The 18,755-nt window shown below is 58.3% G+C and overlaps 1 protein-coding gene across 4 annotated transcripts in view; it reads right to left on the bottom strand.

Moving 5' to 3' along the window:
• Nucleotides 1–511: 511 nt before the first annotated feature.
• ZFPM1 (zinc finger protein, FOG family member 1) overlaps nucleotides 512–18,755 on the bottom strand; it is a 71,330-nt gene continuing 53,086 nt past the window's right edge. The window contains exons 4-10 of one of the 4 annotated variants that reach the window (XM_084905374.1): nucleotides 18,530–18,663; nucleotides 9,126–9,228; nucleotides 7,160–7,369; nucleotides 3,778–4,008; nucleotides 3,444–3,539; nucleotides 3,205–3,351; nucleotides 512–3,071 (exon numbers count right to left, since the gene is read on the bottom strand). In XM_084905374.1, the coding sequence (XP_084761500.1) occupies nucleotides 1,279–3,071; nucleotides 3,205–3,351; nucleotides 3,444–3,539; nucleotides 3,778–4,008; nucleotides 7,160–7,369; nucleotides 9,126–9,228; nucleotides 18,530–18,663 (2,714 nt within the window). In that variant the 3' untranslated portion in view covers nucleotides 512–1,278. Of the gene's footprint in view, nucleotides 3,072–3,204; nucleotides 3,352–3,443; nucleotides 3,540–3,777; nucleotides 4,012–7,159; nucleotides 7,370–9,125; nucleotides 9,229–18,529; nucleotides 18,664–18,755 lie in introns of all 4 variants that reach the window. The other 3 variants (XM_084905373.1, XM_084905375.1, XM_084905376.1) reach the window with 3 other exon arrangements.

The raw sequence follows: 18,755 nt of genomic DNA, 5'->3' as shown, positions 1-18,755 counted from the left end.
AAGCAGGACCAGCTCGGAGCAAGCAGGAGGTGTGTGTTTGGCTCTTGCCTGTGGATGATGCCATGGAGACTGTTCTTGTCCAAATACAGGCTTGTTATGCTAGCCTGTCACTTCTGTGGAGCTAGGTGGGAGGGAAATTTGCATTGAGCCTAGAGAGTGAATCTGGGTGGGTGGGTGGCAAGAAGATGGAGAAAGGTCAAAGGTCAGAGTTCACATTTACCCACTGTAGACGGCTGAGTGAAACTGTGTTTGTTACTTCAAGCAAAGTTGGGAAAGGCCGATGGTGTGTTGTCTAGCAGGGACACCAGGCTGGAAGGTGGCTCAGTTACCCTGATGCCAAATGGCAAGGGCATGGCTAGACTCTGCTTGGGTTGGCTAACACTGTCCAGTCCAGCCACGGCACAAGCAACCCCCAATGAACCAGAACAGACTGAGGTGGGGTACCCCTATTCCTTATCCCCCTGCAGCCACCACAGGTGCCATGCTACACCTAGTTCAGGATTTGGTCCACCTTCTTCTTTGGTGACTATTCACTGCCCCATCTCTCCCACCAGCGTTGGTAACAACAGGGCCTCATGCTCCCCAAGATGCTCCCATCCCTCAAACCTTGGTGGCCTGTGACTAGATGGGTGACATCCAGGTCCCTGGAACCAAGCGGGGTGGGAAGACTATCAGCTGGGTAGAATTAAGCTCCCCCCCTTTTTTTTGTGTGTGTGTCTGGTGTTCAAAACAGAGCTTCTGGTTAGATCCTGTGGGGGAGGGGATGGGCCAGCAGTGAGTTGGCAGTTCCAGTTCTTCCTGTGCCCCAAGAGAGTACAGAGCTGGCAGGGCAGCAATTCTGTATGTGTGGTTGCATCAGACTGACCTGGAGCTTGGTCCAGCTCTTAGGACCATTAACATGTTTCTGGCAGGGGGCCTGGTCACTCCAGACTGCAGTGGCCTGTGTGCATGCTGGACGTGGTGGTGGTGGGCCTCTAGGTGCTTGGATAACAGTGCCTAAAATGCTGGCCAGTGTGGACCCCACCCTGCAGGGCCCTCTGCTTAAAGAACTAGGCTGCTAATCAAACTGAACTTCTTTATTAAGTGCCAAGGATCCAGGCGGGTGCTGCCACCTGCAGTTCCCTCTGCTGAGGCCTGTGCTTGGTGCGTTTCCCAGGAGCCAGAGCAGCCTGGGACCTGGTTGTGATTCCGTCTTTATGCGCGGCAGGCCGGCAGGCCCTGGCTCCTGGGGAGCAGCGGGCGTGAGAAGCGGTTTCCAGTTTGTAGTGTGGCCACCGGTCACTTCACGTGCTCGGCGGCGTGCGAGGAACAGTAATACTTCTTGTGGGCGATGAAGGTGGACAGGCTGCTGAACTTGATGTTGCACAGGCGGCAGTACCTGTGGTTGCCGTTGGGCAGGGAGGTCGGCGTCCCCTTGCTGGGGGTCTGGACGCCCTTGTCCGAGTGGGAAGGAGGCGTCGGTGGGGCTGAGGGCGGGGCGGGCCGGGGACTGCCGTCTGCAGGGCCGGTGGGTGGCTCCTGGCCGTTAAGGCCATCGCGGGGGGCAGCGGGGGAGGGCGTCCGGGCCTCTGCGCCGGGGCCCGGGCCAGTCAGGGGCTTGCCCAGCAGCAGGCCGTGCGCCAGGCGCAAGTGCTCGACGAGGTCCCCATGAACCAGGCCGTTCGGGGGGCAGTAGGGGCACACGACGGCGGGATCCTCCGGGGCGCGTGGGCGCCGCGGCGCGGCGGGGCACGAGAACTTCTTGTGCGCCAGGTAGGCCTCGAGGCTGTGGAAGCTCACGCGGCAGGCCGTGCACTCGTGGTAGTCGGCCAGGGCAGGCAGCAGGGGCGCGGGGCCGGGCACAGGAGCGGCGGAGGCCTGGCGCCGCGGCTTTTTGCTCAGGTCGATGGGGCCCTCCGATAGGTCCGGCCCGCTTCCGCTTCCGGGCCGCGGCGACGGCGAAGCGGAAGTCTCGGGAGCCGGCGCCGCCGCGGGCTGGGCGGGGCCCGGCGCTGCAGGGGCGGGGCTGGCCGCCTGCAGCTCGTAGAGCTTCCGGCGCCTGCGCGTGCGTACGGGTGGCAGCGCTGGCGCGGGGATTCCGGGGGTTCCTGGGGGCGCGGCGGGAGCGGGCCGTCGCGGAGGCGGGTCGTGGCGCGAGGCGCAGTAGTAGCGCTTGTGCACCATGTAGGTCTCGTGGCGGCTGAAGCGAATGTTGCAGGCCTCGCACAGCGTCCGTCGGGGGTCATCGTCCTCGTCCGCCCCGCTGCCCGGGCTTGGGCTGCCCTCACTGCCCCGGCCGCCGCCGCCGGTCTCTGCCTCGGGCGTGGTCGCGCCCCCGGCCAGGTCCTCGCGCGCCCCGGGGCCTGGCGACGAACTTGGCTTGTCGGGCTCAGCGGGCGGCGGGGCGGGGGCCGCGCGCACCGGGGTGGGGGGCGCCTTGGGCCTGCGGGCGGGGGGCAGCACGTCGTCGGGCGCGCGGCGGCCGGAGCAGTAGAGGCGCTTGTGCACGTAGAAGTTGCTGACGTTGTTGAAGGTGATGTCGCACTCAAAGCAGGTAGCGCCTTTGGGGGTCCCCGCGAGCAGGCCGGCTGGCGCCCCCGCGCCCACCCCCACCTGCAGCCTGCTGTGCACCAGCTCCGACATCTTGGCCAGGATCTCCGAGGCTGGGGGCGCGGCAGGGAACTGTGGCAGGAAGAGCGCACCGGGGCCTGGGCTGGAGCCGGGTGTGGGGCTGGGCAGCTCAGCCTTGACCCGGACGGGAGCGGAGCTGGGTGGTGAGGGCGTCCGCGACGAAAGGGCTGGGGGCCCTGGCTCCTCCTCTGGCTCATCGGCCGCCTCCACCTTGATGCTCCTGGGCGCTGCTGGGGGCTCGCTGCTGCCCCCGTTCTGGGGGGCTGTTCTGGCCTCTCCATTGGTGGCCTCGTCCAGGGCTTTCCTGTCCAGTCCTGGTGATGAGGTGGACCCCAGGCCCAGATCGGAGGAGGCCAGGGAGCCGTGGAGGGCTGTGAGCTGCTGGAAGCCGGGTAGACTGTCTGCAGGGAGACCCCAAAGGCCACACTTCAGGGCTGGAGCAGGACCTGCCTGGGCCAGACCTGAGGAAGGGGCAGGGTGGGAAGGGAGAGCTGGGCTGGGCAAGGTGGTCAGGGCCCAAGACCGAATTGACCCTCTCGCTCTCTCATGGACTAGCCCTCTCCCCAGCCCTCAGAGGGGGCCCCCGAGCCTCACCTGGTGGGAGCTTGGCTGAGGGGTGCCCAACCCCTGGTGAGTAGATCTCAGCCTTGGAGCCTGGCTGGCAGACCATGTGGTTGGTTACTAGGTGGCTGTAGAGGATGTCCCTTGTGGTGGAGATGAAGCCACAGCTGTGGCAGACACCTGCAGATGGTCTGTGGTGTCAGGGCCCTGGAGCCAGCGGACTCCACAGACTCCCCCTGACCTGCTTCCTGCCCCCTTCCCAGCCTGCTTACCGCTCTGTGTGTCTGTGTGCACCTTGAGGTGCCGCTCGCAGTTGGCCTTGGTGGTGAAGGCCGACAGGCAGATGAGACACACGAAGGGGCGCTCGCCTGGAACACAGGGCCGTGAGGGGCCGTGACTTGGGCTGTGTGTGGAGGGCTCTTCAAGCCTCCCAGGACCCCGGCCAGGGCCCAGCCCTGAGCTGACCATCCAGCCAGCCACAGATGGGCTTCATGCCCCGGGAGCTGTGGAAGGCTGTGTGGTATGGTGGGAGGCCCACACAGGCGCCTCTGTGGCCTGGGCGCAGTGGGAACACGGGGGTTCTGGGGGGGGGGCATGGAGCCTCACCACTGTGGCTGCGCATGTGGATCTCCAGGGAGCTGGCACTGGGGCAGCTTTTGCGGCACTGAGGGAAGGGGCAGACACGCTCATTGGGGTATGGCTCCTTGGGCTTCTCGTCAGCGGCGGCTGCGGCAGGGGAGCCGGCACTCTGGCGGCTGGCACAGTAGTACAGGAGGTGAGCTTGCAGGTTCCGCTCGCTGCGGTACCAGATGCCGCAGTCCTTGCAGGGGAAGACATCTTCTGTGGGGCAAGAGGTGGGTGAAGCCTGAGGGGACATTCCGGAAGCAAGAGGGGCAGCCTGGAACCCAGGGCCAGGCAGTGGACTCCGCAAAGTCAGGGCTCTGCCGTCTTTCTGCTTTAAGCAGTTGGTTTGTGACCTGGTCTTCCTCCTCCCATCACTGCTGCCCTTTCTTATCTGTCCTTTTATAACCTGGGTGCCCTCTCTGGGTTTCCAGGCTGCCTTCCAACAGTGAGCCCCATAAGGAGATGCTGTGGCTTCATGGGTGTTCATGGGAGGAGCATGGGCATGCTAGTGGACACCTGTAGGAGTGAGACTAGGGTCCAGGATGTGGTTGTGTCAGTTATTCAGTGGGGGTGACCCTGTACAGGTGAGGAAGGAAGGCAAGTGTGTGCAGGTGCATTTGTGCTGGTAGGGGCTGTGAGGGATGGTGTGGACCCTGGTGCTGGTGGAGGATGAAACAGGCGTGTGCATGTGAACAGGTGTGTGTGTGGCCAGGCACATAGGGACCAGGTGCACGAATCCCCTGCACTGAGGCACCAGGATGAGAGTTGAATATGGTTCTGGGTGGTTTCTGGGGTAAGGGTGGGCAGTGAAGCCAGAAGCTGCAAGAAAGAGGAGCCCTTTCTGTGTTACACCCCCCCCCTCCCCTCCCACACACACACACACAGGTGGATGGTTCCACATCAGTTACTGACTGACTGGTCACAGTTGAATCCACCAAATTTACCACAAATAAGCTGCCTCTGATTTTTCAGTTTATAAGAGTTTGGGTCACAGGGCTGATTTTTCCAGCAGGTGAAGATTTCTCTGATGGATGCTTCACCCGTTCTCTGGTTCTCAGTGTGTTTTTATAGAGGAATTTAAAGGAATGTTCTGTTTGTCTGCCGCTGCTGTGGCCAGCTGCCTCTTGGCTGAAGATGGTCAGGGGAGGGCTTGTTCTGCACCTTGACTTAGAGGAGGGATGAGGGTCCTGGGCTTCCTTATCACCTGGTTTCTGCTTCTGCAGGTTAGGATGTGTTTCTCAGCCTGGTTTCTCCGATGTTTGTCCTGGGCCCATAACTATTGCACAGGGGCTCCTCCTCCACCCAGGAGGCTGCCAGGTTTCCCATTTTCCCACTTCTCTTGAGGAATTTAGTATCTGTCTGGAGGAGGTGGTCACCCTCGTGCCCCCTACCTGCAGTTTTTCTGGTTCTGTTCCCTTCCTACTGTGTTTACTCTGCTTTTCAAGTTCCCTTTTATTTGGGGGCCAAGGCAGCTCTGTTCTGTATCAGCTGAGGCTTTGAACTGAGATGGGAACCTGAGGCCACCAGTGTTTAAAAATGTATTTGCAAGGTCAGTGCTGGAGACTGTGCTGCTGGCCTCAGAGTCAAGAGGGGGGTCAGAGCGTTGGAGGCCAGTTTAAGCCACAGCCACAGCAACCCAGGGCTGACCACAGTGGCTGACCAATGGTATAGTCCTGGTGGGCATAGCCCAAGTAACTTACACAAACACCTTGAGGCTGGTATTGCCATTATTCCCACTTATTAGGTGAGGAAACTTCCCAGAGTGGTGGAGTCTCAAGAATTAAACTGGGGCCCTGGCCAGCTCAGTTGGTTAGAGCCATAAGCCAGTGTTGTGGTTCAGTCCCTGGTCAGGGGACACACAAAAGTTAACCAATGAATGCATAAATAAGTGGAACAATAAATCTATTCTCTCTCCCCCTTCCTCTCTCTTGAAATCAATAATTAAAAAAAACAACAACACACACACAAAAACTAAACTGGGACACAGCAGACACTCTCCCTCCAACTCTAGTGTCCACAGGCCCTGTCTCTCCCTGGGAGTCTCATCCTGCCCCAGGGCTCCCCAGGGAGAGCTCTGACTGTGTCCTGAGCCCCACCACATGTTTCCCAGCCACCTAGGGGTCAGGATGCTCAGCAGAGCTCTCCTCACTGACTCCCCCGCCAGCAGTGGTACAGACCCACATCCACCTAGCCAGCCACATCCAAGTTCCTGGCCTCTTGACTGCTGCCGCCGCCACCTCCTCACCCACCCAACTGTGGGCTCCAGTGTCCCATCAGGCTATACCTTAGCTGCATCCACTTGCATCAAATGACCTTTGACTTGCTCAAAAGCTTCCTCTTACAATTTTGCAACCCCACAGTTACCACCCAGCAGCCAGGATGATTTAAAAACCAGATTGGATCACACCCTTTGCTGGTTAAAGCTTCTAGTGAGCTCTCATTGTTCAGAGAAAAATCCCATACTTGCCTGTAACTACCCTCAGAGATTTTCCCAGTTTGCGCTTGGTGCACTGCTAGGCTCCAACCACAGTGACCACCTCCTGGGCCTTGGTGGGGAACCGCTCAGTTGCTCTTCCCTGGCATGCAGGTCCAAAGCTAACTGTTCTCATGTCTGAGCAACTTTCCCAGGCACCCCAATAAAGTAGCCCTGCTACTGTCTGACCATGTCATTGCTTTCCTTCCTGGGATGAACCCTCTACCGCTGCCACCACCTCCAAGTAAGGCCACCTCTCTGGTGTATGGGTCCTTTCAGGGCTGGCCAGCATCCTACCTCGGTGATGCTGGTGTCTCCACTGCTTGGCTCAGTGTGGATATTAAACAAGTATTTGCTGAATGTGTGAAACCTACTTAATTCTCACAACAACTCTCTGAGGCTTAGTGTGTGCTGAGAAGTGGGGGCAGTACCAGTGTTTAGTGGGCAGGGCCAGGGGTGACCCACATGCCAGCAGAGGCTGAGAAACAAACCTGCTCTGCTCCAGAGAGGGAGGCATGGGCTCAGGTTTGTGCTTGTTTCCTGGGCCCTTCTCAGCGTAAGACCTGGGCCCTGAGGACCCTGCTGCCTCTGCCCTGGCTAGGTGCACACTGCTGCCGCGTCTCCCTGCAGCCTGCTCAGGGATGCCCCGTCACTATTCCTGAGCCAACCTTGCTGCTCTCATGAGCTGGCTGCAGCCTGGAGCCCCTCTCCCTCCTGGAACCTCTTTCAAGCTCCCCGTGCATGGCTACTGCAGCACACTTCCTCCTCTGCTCAGAGCCAGTGGTCACAGATCTTGTAGATCTTGAGCTCCTCAGTACCACCTGCAGCCCTGCGCCTGGGGACTGTGCTGGTCCTCCCATGCACCTGGGGTGGCCCGAGGGTGGTACTCACTGTTGATGACTGCTGTGGCCAGGATGGATGCCATGCCGGCTTGCTGGGGCAGGAGCTGGATGTCAGTGTGTGAGGGAGCCGGGCACTCAGGCTCTGCAGGTTCCTTCTTCACAGGGTGGTTAGGGGTGCTGTGAGGCTCGGCTGTGAGGAGCACGCTCAGCAGTCCCCCTGCTGGCACTGGCTTGGTGAGCCTGCACCAGAGGGCTCCATCTGCAGGGGTAAGGGCACCGTGATGGGAGGACCAGCAGCTCCAGGCCCACCACAGCAGCTCTGCAAAGACTCCCCTCTTATCTTCCCGAGCCCCTCATCTTAGAGACCAGAGTTTTGAAGCCCAGGATGGGGGATGGAGCCAAGGCCACAATTAGGGAGTGACCAGGCCTGGTGCACAGCTGTGGCTGGTTGGTTTCCACAAGTTGCACCTGTGGGGCAGATGGGTGGTCCCCCAGGCCTACCCAAGCCTTCCTTGGGCTTTCTTGCCCTTCTATGAGCCCACTGAGTGGAACTTGAGGGTGCCAGCAGAGCTTCTCTATTTTCCAGGAGAGGGGTGGCATGTAGGACAGGTGGCAGAGCGCCTGGTAGCCACTGGGCCAGGCTCTGGACTGGCAAGCCTGCTCCATTCAACTCTGCTGGTGCACTGTTCTCAAGGTGGCCTGCAGGGGGCAGCCTTATCCAACAGGACCCTGGCGAGCTGCCTGATAATCTACCTCCAGTGCCCAGCACAAGGCTACTAGCTGCAAGGACCCTTGTCCTGCCTGGACAGACACAGGTGGCCGGAATCCTGCTGACCAGGCTAAGAAGAAGGGTGGGCCAAGCAGTGCTAACTGACCCACGTCCTGGCTGGGTGTATAGTCTCAATGCTGACTACTTACTGCCAAGACCCAGCTCTCTCCTCTAGCTGCTTTCTGGGTCCTTAGAGTACTCCTTGGTGGGGAGGAGGGGCCAGGGTTCTCTCCCCCCTGTGGATGGGGAAACAGGTGAAGTGTTGGGACCTGGTGCATGGTTGACTGCAGGGCAGGGTGGAAAGCCCAGGTCCCCAAATGCTGAGCCCAGCATTCGTTCTGTACCCCTGCCAGGCCCTGGCAGCCCCCAGGTGGGTAGGGGCTGGGCTGAGGAGCTGGTCACAGGACTGTTCCTTATCTCCAATGGCCTTTGGCTCTGTCTGAAAATCAAAGCCACCCTCAGGATGGAGCTCTGCCTCCACTGGGTGTTAGCCAAATGTGCTGTGTGCTCAGGAGGTGGTGGTGAGGGTGACACCCCCCAGAACATTTTAGCAAAACAGGGAATGAGGTATGTTTCCTGTGGTCAGTAGATGCACAGCCCTCCTGGTTGGTCACGTGGCAAACAGCCTTTGCTGTCTGTGGAAGTCACGAGTATGTCTCCACATTCTCCCCTGGGACCTGAGCCTTGTCTGTAATGGGGTTGGGGGCAGGGTCCACACCACCCTGACCCTCACACACTGGAAGCCAGGCCACACTTCCCTCAGGAATAAGACCAATTGGGGCAGGCAGGGCTGTGGTGATGGAGATGGTAGCCCCTGCATATGCTTAGCCTGAACTCTGAATTGAGAAGGTGAGGAGGGCAAGGACCCCCATCTTGTTCTCCCTCCTCCCCACCCAGGCTCTGGCTCCAGGAACCCTCCCTCTAGAAGGTGCAGGGAGGCAGGAGTGGCCAAAATGCACAGGCAGGTCCAGTTGGCAGCTGTTGCTGGGTCCTGGCCTCCCTGGCCTGGGCTCCTCCGCTGCCCTGGAGGTATCCCCGAGGTCCTGAGAGCGTCCTGGCTTCCTGAGACCCTGCTCCCCCATCACACGGACATCTGTGCGACCCCCGATGGGTATGAATCGGTGCTAGGGGTGTGGTGGCCAGTCCCTTGGCCCGGCTCAGAGCAGGCTGATTTCCCTTTAAGAGCCGGGCCTGGGAGAGGACTTCCACCTTCCGGAAGGCAGAGAGGGAAGCGCCAGATACCAACCCTTCCTGTGGATCTCCACATTGGCCTCGGCCTCCGTCAGGGCCAGGGGCAGTGTCCTCAGCCAGCAGGCTTCGTCCTCCAGCAGCAGGGTCAGGGCCGGGCTCTGGGGGGCAGAAAGGAGGGGTCAGCAAGGACAGAGCAGGGGAAGAGCCCAGCTAGGGGTTCTCCATGGGGCACATGCGGGGAAGCCCAAGAGACCACCTGGTAGGATGGCTGGACCAGGCTGCGGGCCTATTTCTTGTCAAATGCTGTGCTAGTGACACCTCTCATAGCTCGGGAGCTGGGTTCTCCAGGAAACTGAGGTCCAGAGAGATCAAGCAACATATCCAAGGTCACATAGGCAGCCAGTGACAGGGAATTCACACACAGACCTGTGTTCTCTCCTCACCCCCTCCATCCCCATTTTAGCAGGCTTCTGGGTGCTTTCGTAAAAATCACAGGGTGCATGGGGCTGCACCAGCACGGGCTCCTCCCACATGGGCCCCCAGTATCCGGAAGGAAAGAGCTCTGGATTAGGCTCAAGGCTGCTGTCCGCTGGGCTTCGGAGGGGGTGGCCTGATTTCCGGAGCCGGGCTAAGCAGAGGAAACACGTGTCCCCCGTCCCAGTGCAGCCTGTGTCTGGAAACGGCTGGCCGGGGACCGGCCTGCAGCCCTGCTCTGTGGCTCAGCTCTTGGTTACACGTGGGGTTGTGGTGCAGACCCATGGCTGGCTGGTGAGCAGGGCAGGAACGTGGCCCTTTTTGCCTGAAGAAGTGGGTGTGAGCCAAAACCGGTTTGGCTCAGTGGATAGAGCGTCGGCCTGCAGACTGGAGGGTCCCAGGTTCGATTACAGTCACATGTACATTGGTTGCGGGCACATCCCTGGTGGGGGGTGTGCAGGAGGCAGCTGGTTGATGTTTCTCATCGACGTTTCTAGCTCTCTATTCCTCTCCCTTCCTCTCTGTGGAAAATCAATAATATATATATATAAAAAAGAAGTGGGTATGAGCCTTGACTGGTTTTGCTCAGTGGACAGTGTCGGCCTGCAGACTGAAAGGTCCCAGATTTGATTCCGGTCAAGGGCATGTACCTTGGTTTCAGGCACATACCCAATAGATGTGTAGAAGGCAGCTGATTGATGTTTCTCTCTTACTGATGTTTCTAACCATCTCTCTCCCTCTCTCTAAAAGATCAATAAAATAAAATAAACAACAAAAAAAGAAGTGGGTGTGACTGATGCTGCCCTTGGGCCCCGGTTCTGGGATCCTCTTCCTGGAGGTCCCCAAGCTTAGCAAATGAGTCCCACATGGAAAGTTATGGCACATGACAACATTTAGGTACTTTTTGTTTTATGCAAATAAATGCCTTTTACTTAGAAACTGAGCATCAGGACTTTTAAGAATCAGTGTCTCGCCGGCACCGGTTTGGCTCAGTGGTAGAGCGTCGGTCTGGGGACTGAAAGGTCCTGGGTTCGATTCCGGTCAAGGGCATGTACCTTGGTTGCGGGCACATCCCCAGTAGGGGGTGTGCAAGAGGCAGCTGGTCGATGATTCTCTCTCATCGACGTTTCTAACTCTCTATTCCTCTCTCTTCCCCTCTGTGACAAATCAATAAAATATATTAAAAAAAAAATCAGTGTCTCTTGCTGTCACCTGAAAATGCTACCACCGAGACGGTAGTAGTTTCATGCACACGGCAGTTGGTGGGATGCTGTGGGATGCCCAGGGCAGGACATGGTGGGTGGGATGTCCTCTGAGGGGTTCCGGACACCTCCATGCCAGGTCTGAGCCCACGCCACTCTCCTGGGCTTTGGCTATGGGGACCCTAGGGGCTCCAGAGCTGGGCATTGGTATCCAGTCCAGGCCTGACCTTCCCACTGTGACCTTCGGCAGGGCATCGCCCTTTGACTACCTCTGCATCTTGTCCCCAACCTGTGGCAGACTCAGGGACCCTGTGAGATCAGGCCAGTGTGCCAGCACTCCCGGTAAGAACTGCCAGCCAGGTCGGACCAGGTGAGCAGAGAATACCTGTCCCAGCACCATGAAGCCCTCCCTGGGCCTTGGCCTCTCTCTGCAAATGGATGATTCCCCTCCTGATTGGAACTGTGGCCTGAGCCTGCTTGCTCACTCTGGACCCATCCTTGCCCTGCCACCTGCTTGCAGGGCATGTCGCGTCTGTGACTCAGTTTCCCCTCAGGCATTGGGAAGAAGCAATCTGTGTGAAGCCCTGCTTTGGAACAGAGCCTGTCTGGTAAGTGACCAGCACATGGCAAACAAGCCCCTCCACTATCACCCTTGCTTTTGCATTCCTTTTGGCCAATAGGACACACCAACTAGCCGTTGTGACTCTGGGGCCAAGAGGCTGGTGTCCGCTGGGGATTTGTTTTATGCAAATAAATGCCTTTGCTAAATAAATGCAATTGCTAAATGGCAACTTGGGGTGGACATCTCCACCAATGAGCCTGCTTTCAGGCAGGCTGTGGCAGGCAGCTCCCTCCTTTTGACACCTGGTGATTCCAACGCTGCAGAGCAGGGGTGGGAGCTGGGCACCAGCTAGGGGTCCCTGCTGGCTGGGAGGTCTGCTGAGGCTACAGCAGGGGGTCAGGCCTAGGGCACAGTAGAATGGATGGGGGGTGCTGGCACAGTGGTGGGTGAACCAGCAGCAAGGCAGAGGCTGGGTCTCCTTGAGTCTCTAATGAATATTAATGAGTAGAGGAGGGTGAAAAAAAATTAATCTGCCTGATCCTCCGATGGGTGCTGCGGTAACGATATGAAATCTAATTATTCGTCCCAATATTTCTAAACCCTCACACTGAGACTGACAGCCTCCCGGTCGGTTTAATGCTTATCACTCTCAGGAGCGCGTGTTCGCAGCATGATAAAAACCCTCGCGCTCAGCTTTGCTGACGCTGCAGAACCCCTAATTTTCCATGTACGTTCTAAGCTGAGGGACGGATGGCAGTGGCGCCATGTCCCCAGCCAGCTTTGTGCCTTCTGCCCAGAGCAACCCATCTCTGTGTCCCAGTGGGTACTGAGCACCTGCGCTTGGTCGCTGCCCTGGGTGACAGCCCCTGACTGTGAGGGGGTTTGAGGGGGGGGATGCAGGGGCCTCAAGGGGGCTCTGTCCTGTACCCTACACCCACTTCCCAAGAGATGAGTCAGGAGATCCAGAGCTTTATGACTGACTTTCACCCCCACATTCCCTCAGCCCTTATTAACACCAAGGTGGGCTGGGCCCCTACTTAAACAGGGAAGGCTGAAAAGGGGGGGGGGGGCACAACCACCTGAGTGGGGGCACATGCCTGCACTTGGCTCCTAGGGGTGCAGAGACCCCTGGCTCTTGGAGAGTGCAGCATGGCCTTGCCCAGCCTGCCCTCATCCCACCCGCCAGCCAGCCCCTAGCCCTGTGCCAGGCAGCTGGACCCCCACGTCTGCTGGCTGCAGCCTGAGGGCCACCTCCCTGCCCCCGGGAGCATGCTGAGCCCAGGGCGAGGGGCAAATTTCACTCCACTTCCCCTGTGGAGGGGCTGACATAACACGGGGCTGCCCCTTCCTTTTCTTTTCTTTTTCCTACTATATTCTCCCCCATTCGAGCAGCCTCGGAACAGAAGCCCTTTTCTCCGGTGATGAAGGCTCTGGGCAGAGACAGGACCCTTCTTAGCCCGCCTTGCCTGGGGCAGGGGGAGCCAGCTTGGGGGGACTATTCACAACTTCCCCCTGGTCCTCCAGCCAAAACTAACAGAGTTGTGTGTACCACCAGCTGCTTCTCCTCATGGGTGCCCCCAGGCTGGGTGCCCAGTCTGGGTCTAGCTCCCTCTCAGCCCTGTCAGGATCCAGGGAGAAGCCCTGCCTGCCGTGCCTACAGCCCCACAGGGCTGCCCCTGTCCCTCCCTCCTGGCTCTAGGGCGGCCCCACCCAGCCCTAGGATAACGGGCGGCCACTTTAAATTCTCTGGGTGCATCTGAGAACACTCCTTGTTTCCCCAACAAAGAGGTCAGTGTCTGGATTCTGTGCCCACCGATAACCATCAGAAACCCTATCTCCGCCGCATCCGCTGTGACAACTTTATCTGAGGCTGTTCCCAAACCTTGCAGTGCTTCTCATGAAGCCGCACGGAGGGCGAGGTGGGGGCCCTGTCCTGGGGGCGGGTGGTCTGGCACAGGGAGCAGACAGCCCTGAGAAGGTCAGCAGGGCCACTGGCCCTCCCCCAGGTTATCACAGGCAGGTTCCTGAGAGGGCAGAACTGGGGCAGGCCAGGGTGGGCTGACTGGGCCCTCCCAGCTCAGTCCTCAGTCCTTCAGCCCATCCTGAGAAGCCCCGCCCACGTCCCCAGCTCACCTGGCCAGAGGCAATGGCCTTTCAGTCCTCAGGCCCCTTTGTCTCCCTAGATCCTGTGAAGAACCCATTTCACAGGAGAGGAGACGAAAGCCCACAGAGGCTAATGGCACCCAAGGCCATGGGAGGGGCGGTGGTGGTGGTGGCTTCTGTACATAGGATTATAACCCAGGTATGCATGGTCTCCAATGAATCACTGCAGCTTTTTCATTCATTCATTCATTCATTCATTCACTCATTCAGCAACTAGTCCCAAATGAATAAGGGCATGCTTTGTGCCAGGTGCCTGGGCACCATGAACAGAACATGCGGTCCCCGATGTCTCAGCACGATGCTGGAGTGGAAAGGCCAGCAAGAAAGAAGCCGTGGAGGCTGGAAGGGAAAGTGCTGGAGAAACAGGACAAGGCTGGGAAGGGCTGAGGCCTGGTGGGGGCAGGAGCTGGGTATGGGCAGCTGTAGCCAGGACAGTGGGTGAGGCCCAGAGGGGTGAGGAGGAGCACTGTGTGGGCATCAGTGGGAATGGGACTTGGAGGAGGCAGACAATAGGGGATGGGACAATAGTCTTTCTGGTGTGGTGGAGGGGTCCTGGGTCTTTGACACCAGCTGAATCCTCCTCCTGGATCCCCTGAAGGCCAGTCTGTGTTGACTCTGTTGCTGGAGCCCCTTCTTTTAAAAAAAATTTTTTTTAAAAAAAATATATTTTATTTATTTATTTATTTTTTACAGAGAGGGAGAGGGATAGAGAGTCAGAAACATCAATGAGAGAGAAACATTGATCAGCTGCCTCCTGAATACCTCCTACTGGGGATGTGCCCACAACCAAGGTACATGCCCTGGATCCTTCAGTCCGCAAGCCGACGCTCCATCCACTGAGCCAAACCGGTTAGGGCCTGATCCCCTTCTTGCTGATAGCACCTCCCATACCCTGTGGCACTTTCCCAGCTCCCACAGCTGCAGGTAGGGAACTGAGGCATGGAGGGAAGGGTGCCAGGGACTCAGGAAGGTTAGCAGTAGGTCTCCTGTCTGGAGCTTGTCTCCAGGACACCCCACAATGCCCTCTTCCCTACCATGGCGTTCCAGCCAAGCCCAGACCAGAGCATCCCCTCGGGGCTGTCCCATGCGGAGCCAGGGGCCAACCTGGCTGGGCCCTCGCTCTGCTGGCTGTTGGCTCCGTGGAGCCAGCTGAATGTGGCCCCCAAGGATATGTCCACTCAGAGCCTGATACGACCTTGTTTGGAAAAAGGGTCTTTGCAGATGTGATTGAATTAAGGATAGCCCAGGTGAAATCATCCTGGATTATCCATGTGGGTCTTAAATCCAAAGACAAAGGGAGGAGAAGAGGCAGAGGTGGGACTGATACATCTCCAAGCCAAGGAGCCCCAAGGATCACCAGCAGCTGAGGAGAGGCCTGGAATGCTTTCTTCCTCAGAGACTCCAGAAGAAACCAGCCCTGTCATCCCCTGGCCTCAGAACTAGGAGAGAATATAATTCTGCTTAAGACACCAGGCCATGGCACTTTGTTACAGCAGCCACAGGAAACTCTTGCATTTTGGGGCCCCCTCTTGAACTCAGTTTCCCCACCTTTACAATAAGGTTAGTCGGAGCAGCTGTCTCATGGCCAAGGTGAGTTAACAGTACCAGTAAAGCTCTAGTCCAGGACCTGACCATCATGGTCCTAGTGACCTGTTGGCAACCAGGTCTGGGCCAGGCTACCCCTCAGTAATGTGGGAAGGGGAAGGGAGCAGCAGGGCCACAGGGCATTTCCTGTGAGGTCCCATGGGCTGCTGGGTATACTGAGCAGAGGACAATGAGCTGCGGTGCCTGGAACAGGTTCCTGGGAACAGCAGGGGCATGGACAGGCCCAGGGGTTGGCAAGTAAAGAGGCAGTGGCGGGGCAGGGACGTGGGCAGGCATAGCTGGCAGGCCAGCTCCAGTGCTGCCTTGCTGTGCCCAGATCTTAGCGGGTAGGAACCGCCTGCTGTTAAGGTGTGTCCACAGCATGTCCAGGTGGGAACATGGAGGCTGGACAGCTGCAGCCAGCAGCACCTGGCGCCCTGGGGAAGAAGCTGCTCTGACATGGAATGCTGGGACATCTCAGCAGGTGCACTAAGCTGGATGCATGGCAGCCTGCAGTGCCTCCCTACCTGGTAAAGAACCCACAGCACCCCACGCCCGGGTTTGGTGTCCCAGACGTCAGGGGAAAGCAGTGCCCTGATGGGCAGGGGGCATTCTTCCTTATTACAAACAAATGAGAATCAAAGAGGAGAGAGGGGATCACTAGGAGTGTATCCAGGTACCCTGCCTCACCCCAACCCCCAACCCCACCCCCAAGGCTTCTGGCCAGGGCTTGCCCTGTTGTGAGGTTTGGCTCTCCATGGCAGTGACCCCTGATGCCAGCCTTTGAGGCTTCCTGCATGGAGAGCTGCTCAGAGCCAAGGGTCCCAGGCCCATCTCTGTCTTCAGGTGGAGGACTAAGGAGGCCCATCCTCTACACTGATCCAGGACAAAGACACCTGGGGCCACACGGTAGGTCAGAGCCCAGGGGGTCCCACTTCAGCCTCTCAGGCAGGGTCTTTCCCCAGTGAACCTGTTGCCCTGCTTGGCAGCCATGGGGTCCCTCCCAGGTCTCCCTGATGTTGTGATGGTGCTATAACTAAAGTGGGTGAGCCCTGGACACAGATGGGCCAAGCCAGTGTGGACCAAGCTGAGGGTGAAAGTTTGTTCATTCATTTGCTCATTTGCCCATTCGTTCATTTATCCACCCACCCATCCATCTATCATGCATTTATCTACTCAGCCACCATCCACTCATCTATCCATCCATCCATCTATCCATCCACCATCCGTCCTGAACATTCCTTTTGTACTGACTGCAAATTTTAGAGCTGGCTGGGCCTCCAAGCCCTCATTTCCAATAGTGGAAACTGCTGCTGGATCAGGGAGGGACCCGCCTGAATTAACACAACAGGTTGGTGCCAGAACCAACTCTTAATCCCCCACCAGGCTCTGTGCCCTCTGTGTTCTTCCTAAAGTTCCCACCCACAGAGTCCGGCCACCCTGTCCCCTCTCCAGACTGCAAGAAGCCACTGCAAAAAAAAAAAAAGAAGAAGCAGCAGCAGCAGCAGCAGCAGCCGCCGCCGCCGCCGCCGCCGCCGCCGCCGCCGCCCCTAACTCCCAGCAGGAAAGGGCCAATACACACCCCTTCGGCGCCCCTCCCCCTCTCCCCTTTTGAAAGAGTGAATAGCGCCTGGTAGCTGATAGGATGATCTGGGGCAGGAGGTGCTTGGGGGAGAGAACTGGGACCCATCAGCTGAGCTCGATAAGGGGCCCGCTGAAACGTTAGCAAAAATATTTAGACAATAAATGAAGTATCAGAAAGGCTCGCGTATCTTTAAGAAATCAATCATCTTGTACGTTGCGTCTGGACACTCGGCGCCAAGGCAGAGATAGTGCCTGCTGGGGAGATAAGGGTTAATCAAGGATTTAATTCTGCGGAAGATAAAGCTGCAGGGAAGAGCAGGCGAGGCTCCTTCCTCCCTGGGCTCCTCCGCAAGAGCCTCAAAGGTTGCCGGCTTCTCTGGTGCTCGCTCCCTCACTCCCCTCGGACATTATCTCTGCCTGGACAGCGTTTCCAGCCTCGTGCCAAGTCTCCCCAGACTGACCTGTGCCCTAGGCCCCAGGAGGACAGAACTTCCAGAGAGGAGCTGCAGGTGGGAGGGGACAGCTGCGTCTCCGGACTCAGCCCTGTCCTTATGGAGCCTGCCGGGGTCTCTGGGGTTGGGCAGACACTGGCTCCAGTTCTCCCTCTGCTATTCGATCTGGATGGCTTTGGAAAGCCACTTAACCCGTTTCCTCATCTGTCACAGGGGCAGCAATCCTGCCTCACAGGGCGGGAGAGGGAGGAAACGAGGTGTTGTGTGTAAGCTTGGGCACACAGCACCGTGTGGGGAAGAGTTTGGAACACACACCTGTCCACCTTGGAAGGGGCTGATTGTCCCCAGGAGGGAGCACGAAGAGAGGCGCAAACTTCACTCAGAACATGCTGAGACCCCAAGCCCTCAGCCAGCCTGCCTTTGTCCTGTCACTGCTCATAGGTTTTCTTTACACTTTGAGAGTTCAGAGACCAGAGCCACAGAGCTCCCAGCCCACCCCCTCCTCCTTCCAACTACTAACTGCCTCACAGCAGCCTAACCTCTGAAGAGTCAACTGCTGCTTGGATGCCTCCAGTGACAGGAAGCTCATTGCCTCCAGAGGCTGCACTAAACACCACAGCCTCCACCCCACTGTGGAGCCCCGGTCAGGCTCCCTCCGCAGAGCCGAATCCATCCTGGAGTTTCCGCTGTTTCCTCCTTGGTTGGGGCCAGAGGACAAGGGGACCATCCCTGCTGCAGGGCTGCTGGCTCTGTGCCCACTGAGCCCAGCCCTGTGGTAGGCCCTTGTGGGTCACTTCTTTGCCTGCCCAGCGACCCCGGTGCTTTTCTCATCCAGGGGGAGGGTGCTGCCCAGGCGGGGATTCTACGTTAAAAAGGAGATGAGCAATGCTGATGAGGTGCTGTGACACTCAGGCACCACAGGTGCCCTCTCCTTGTCCTCAGAAGACCCACAGGGACAAAACCAGAATGAATCTCTAGCTTTCTGCTGCAGTTGTCCCCAAATGCCCAGAATGCCACTTGGTTTGCCATCAGGAGGGCCCCTCCCCATAAAGGCCTGGGGGAGGGGAGTGATGCCCTTGACTTCCTCCCAGCCACATGGCCACGCACAGGGTCCAGCCCTACCACTGGGCTCCTTGTTGCTTCTTCCTCTTGAAAGCCCTTCTCCTTCTCTGCCTCACCACCTTCTACTCCTCCATTAAGGGCCCCTTAAAAACCCTTCTCCAGGGTTCACCCAAAGTCCCTTAGTGGCCTTGGTCTCTGAACTCTCCAGGAAGCCGTCCTGGTCCAACACCCACATCTTCTGATGTATTTCACACGAAGTGGTGGGAGCTCTTAGACTGGCTCCGGGGGTCTGAGGGGCCTGTGCTCTGGGTGGGATGCTTCCTTGGCTGCTGCCCTGTGGCCAGAGGGTGGGCTAGCCGTGGTTGGGGCTCCTTACCAGTTCTGTCTGCCCGGGGGATGAGGCTCTGCTCTGGACGCTTCCGTGGAATGGGCCCCAGGACAGGCCCTCAGCAAGGCTGCGTCGAGCCCGCACACACCTCTGCCCATCTTGCAGGACCTGCTCCAGCTCGTCTGTGGGGAGAGACATCAGAGGTGTGAGGAGCGTCAGCCATGGTGACCGCCCAGCCCTGCTGCCTGCCCATGTTCAGCCTGCCTCTGCGGCC

The sequence above is a fragment of the Pipistrellus hanaki genome (genome assembly GCF_964339955.1).
Source record: "Pipistrellus hanaki genome assembly, chromosome: 15".
Classification (NCBI taxonomy): domain Eukaryota; kingdom Metazoa; phylum Chordata; class Mammalia; order Chiroptera; family Vespertilionidae; genus Pipistrellus; species Pipistrellus hanaki.
This window is presented reverse-complemented; position numbering and strand designations above follow the sequence as displayed.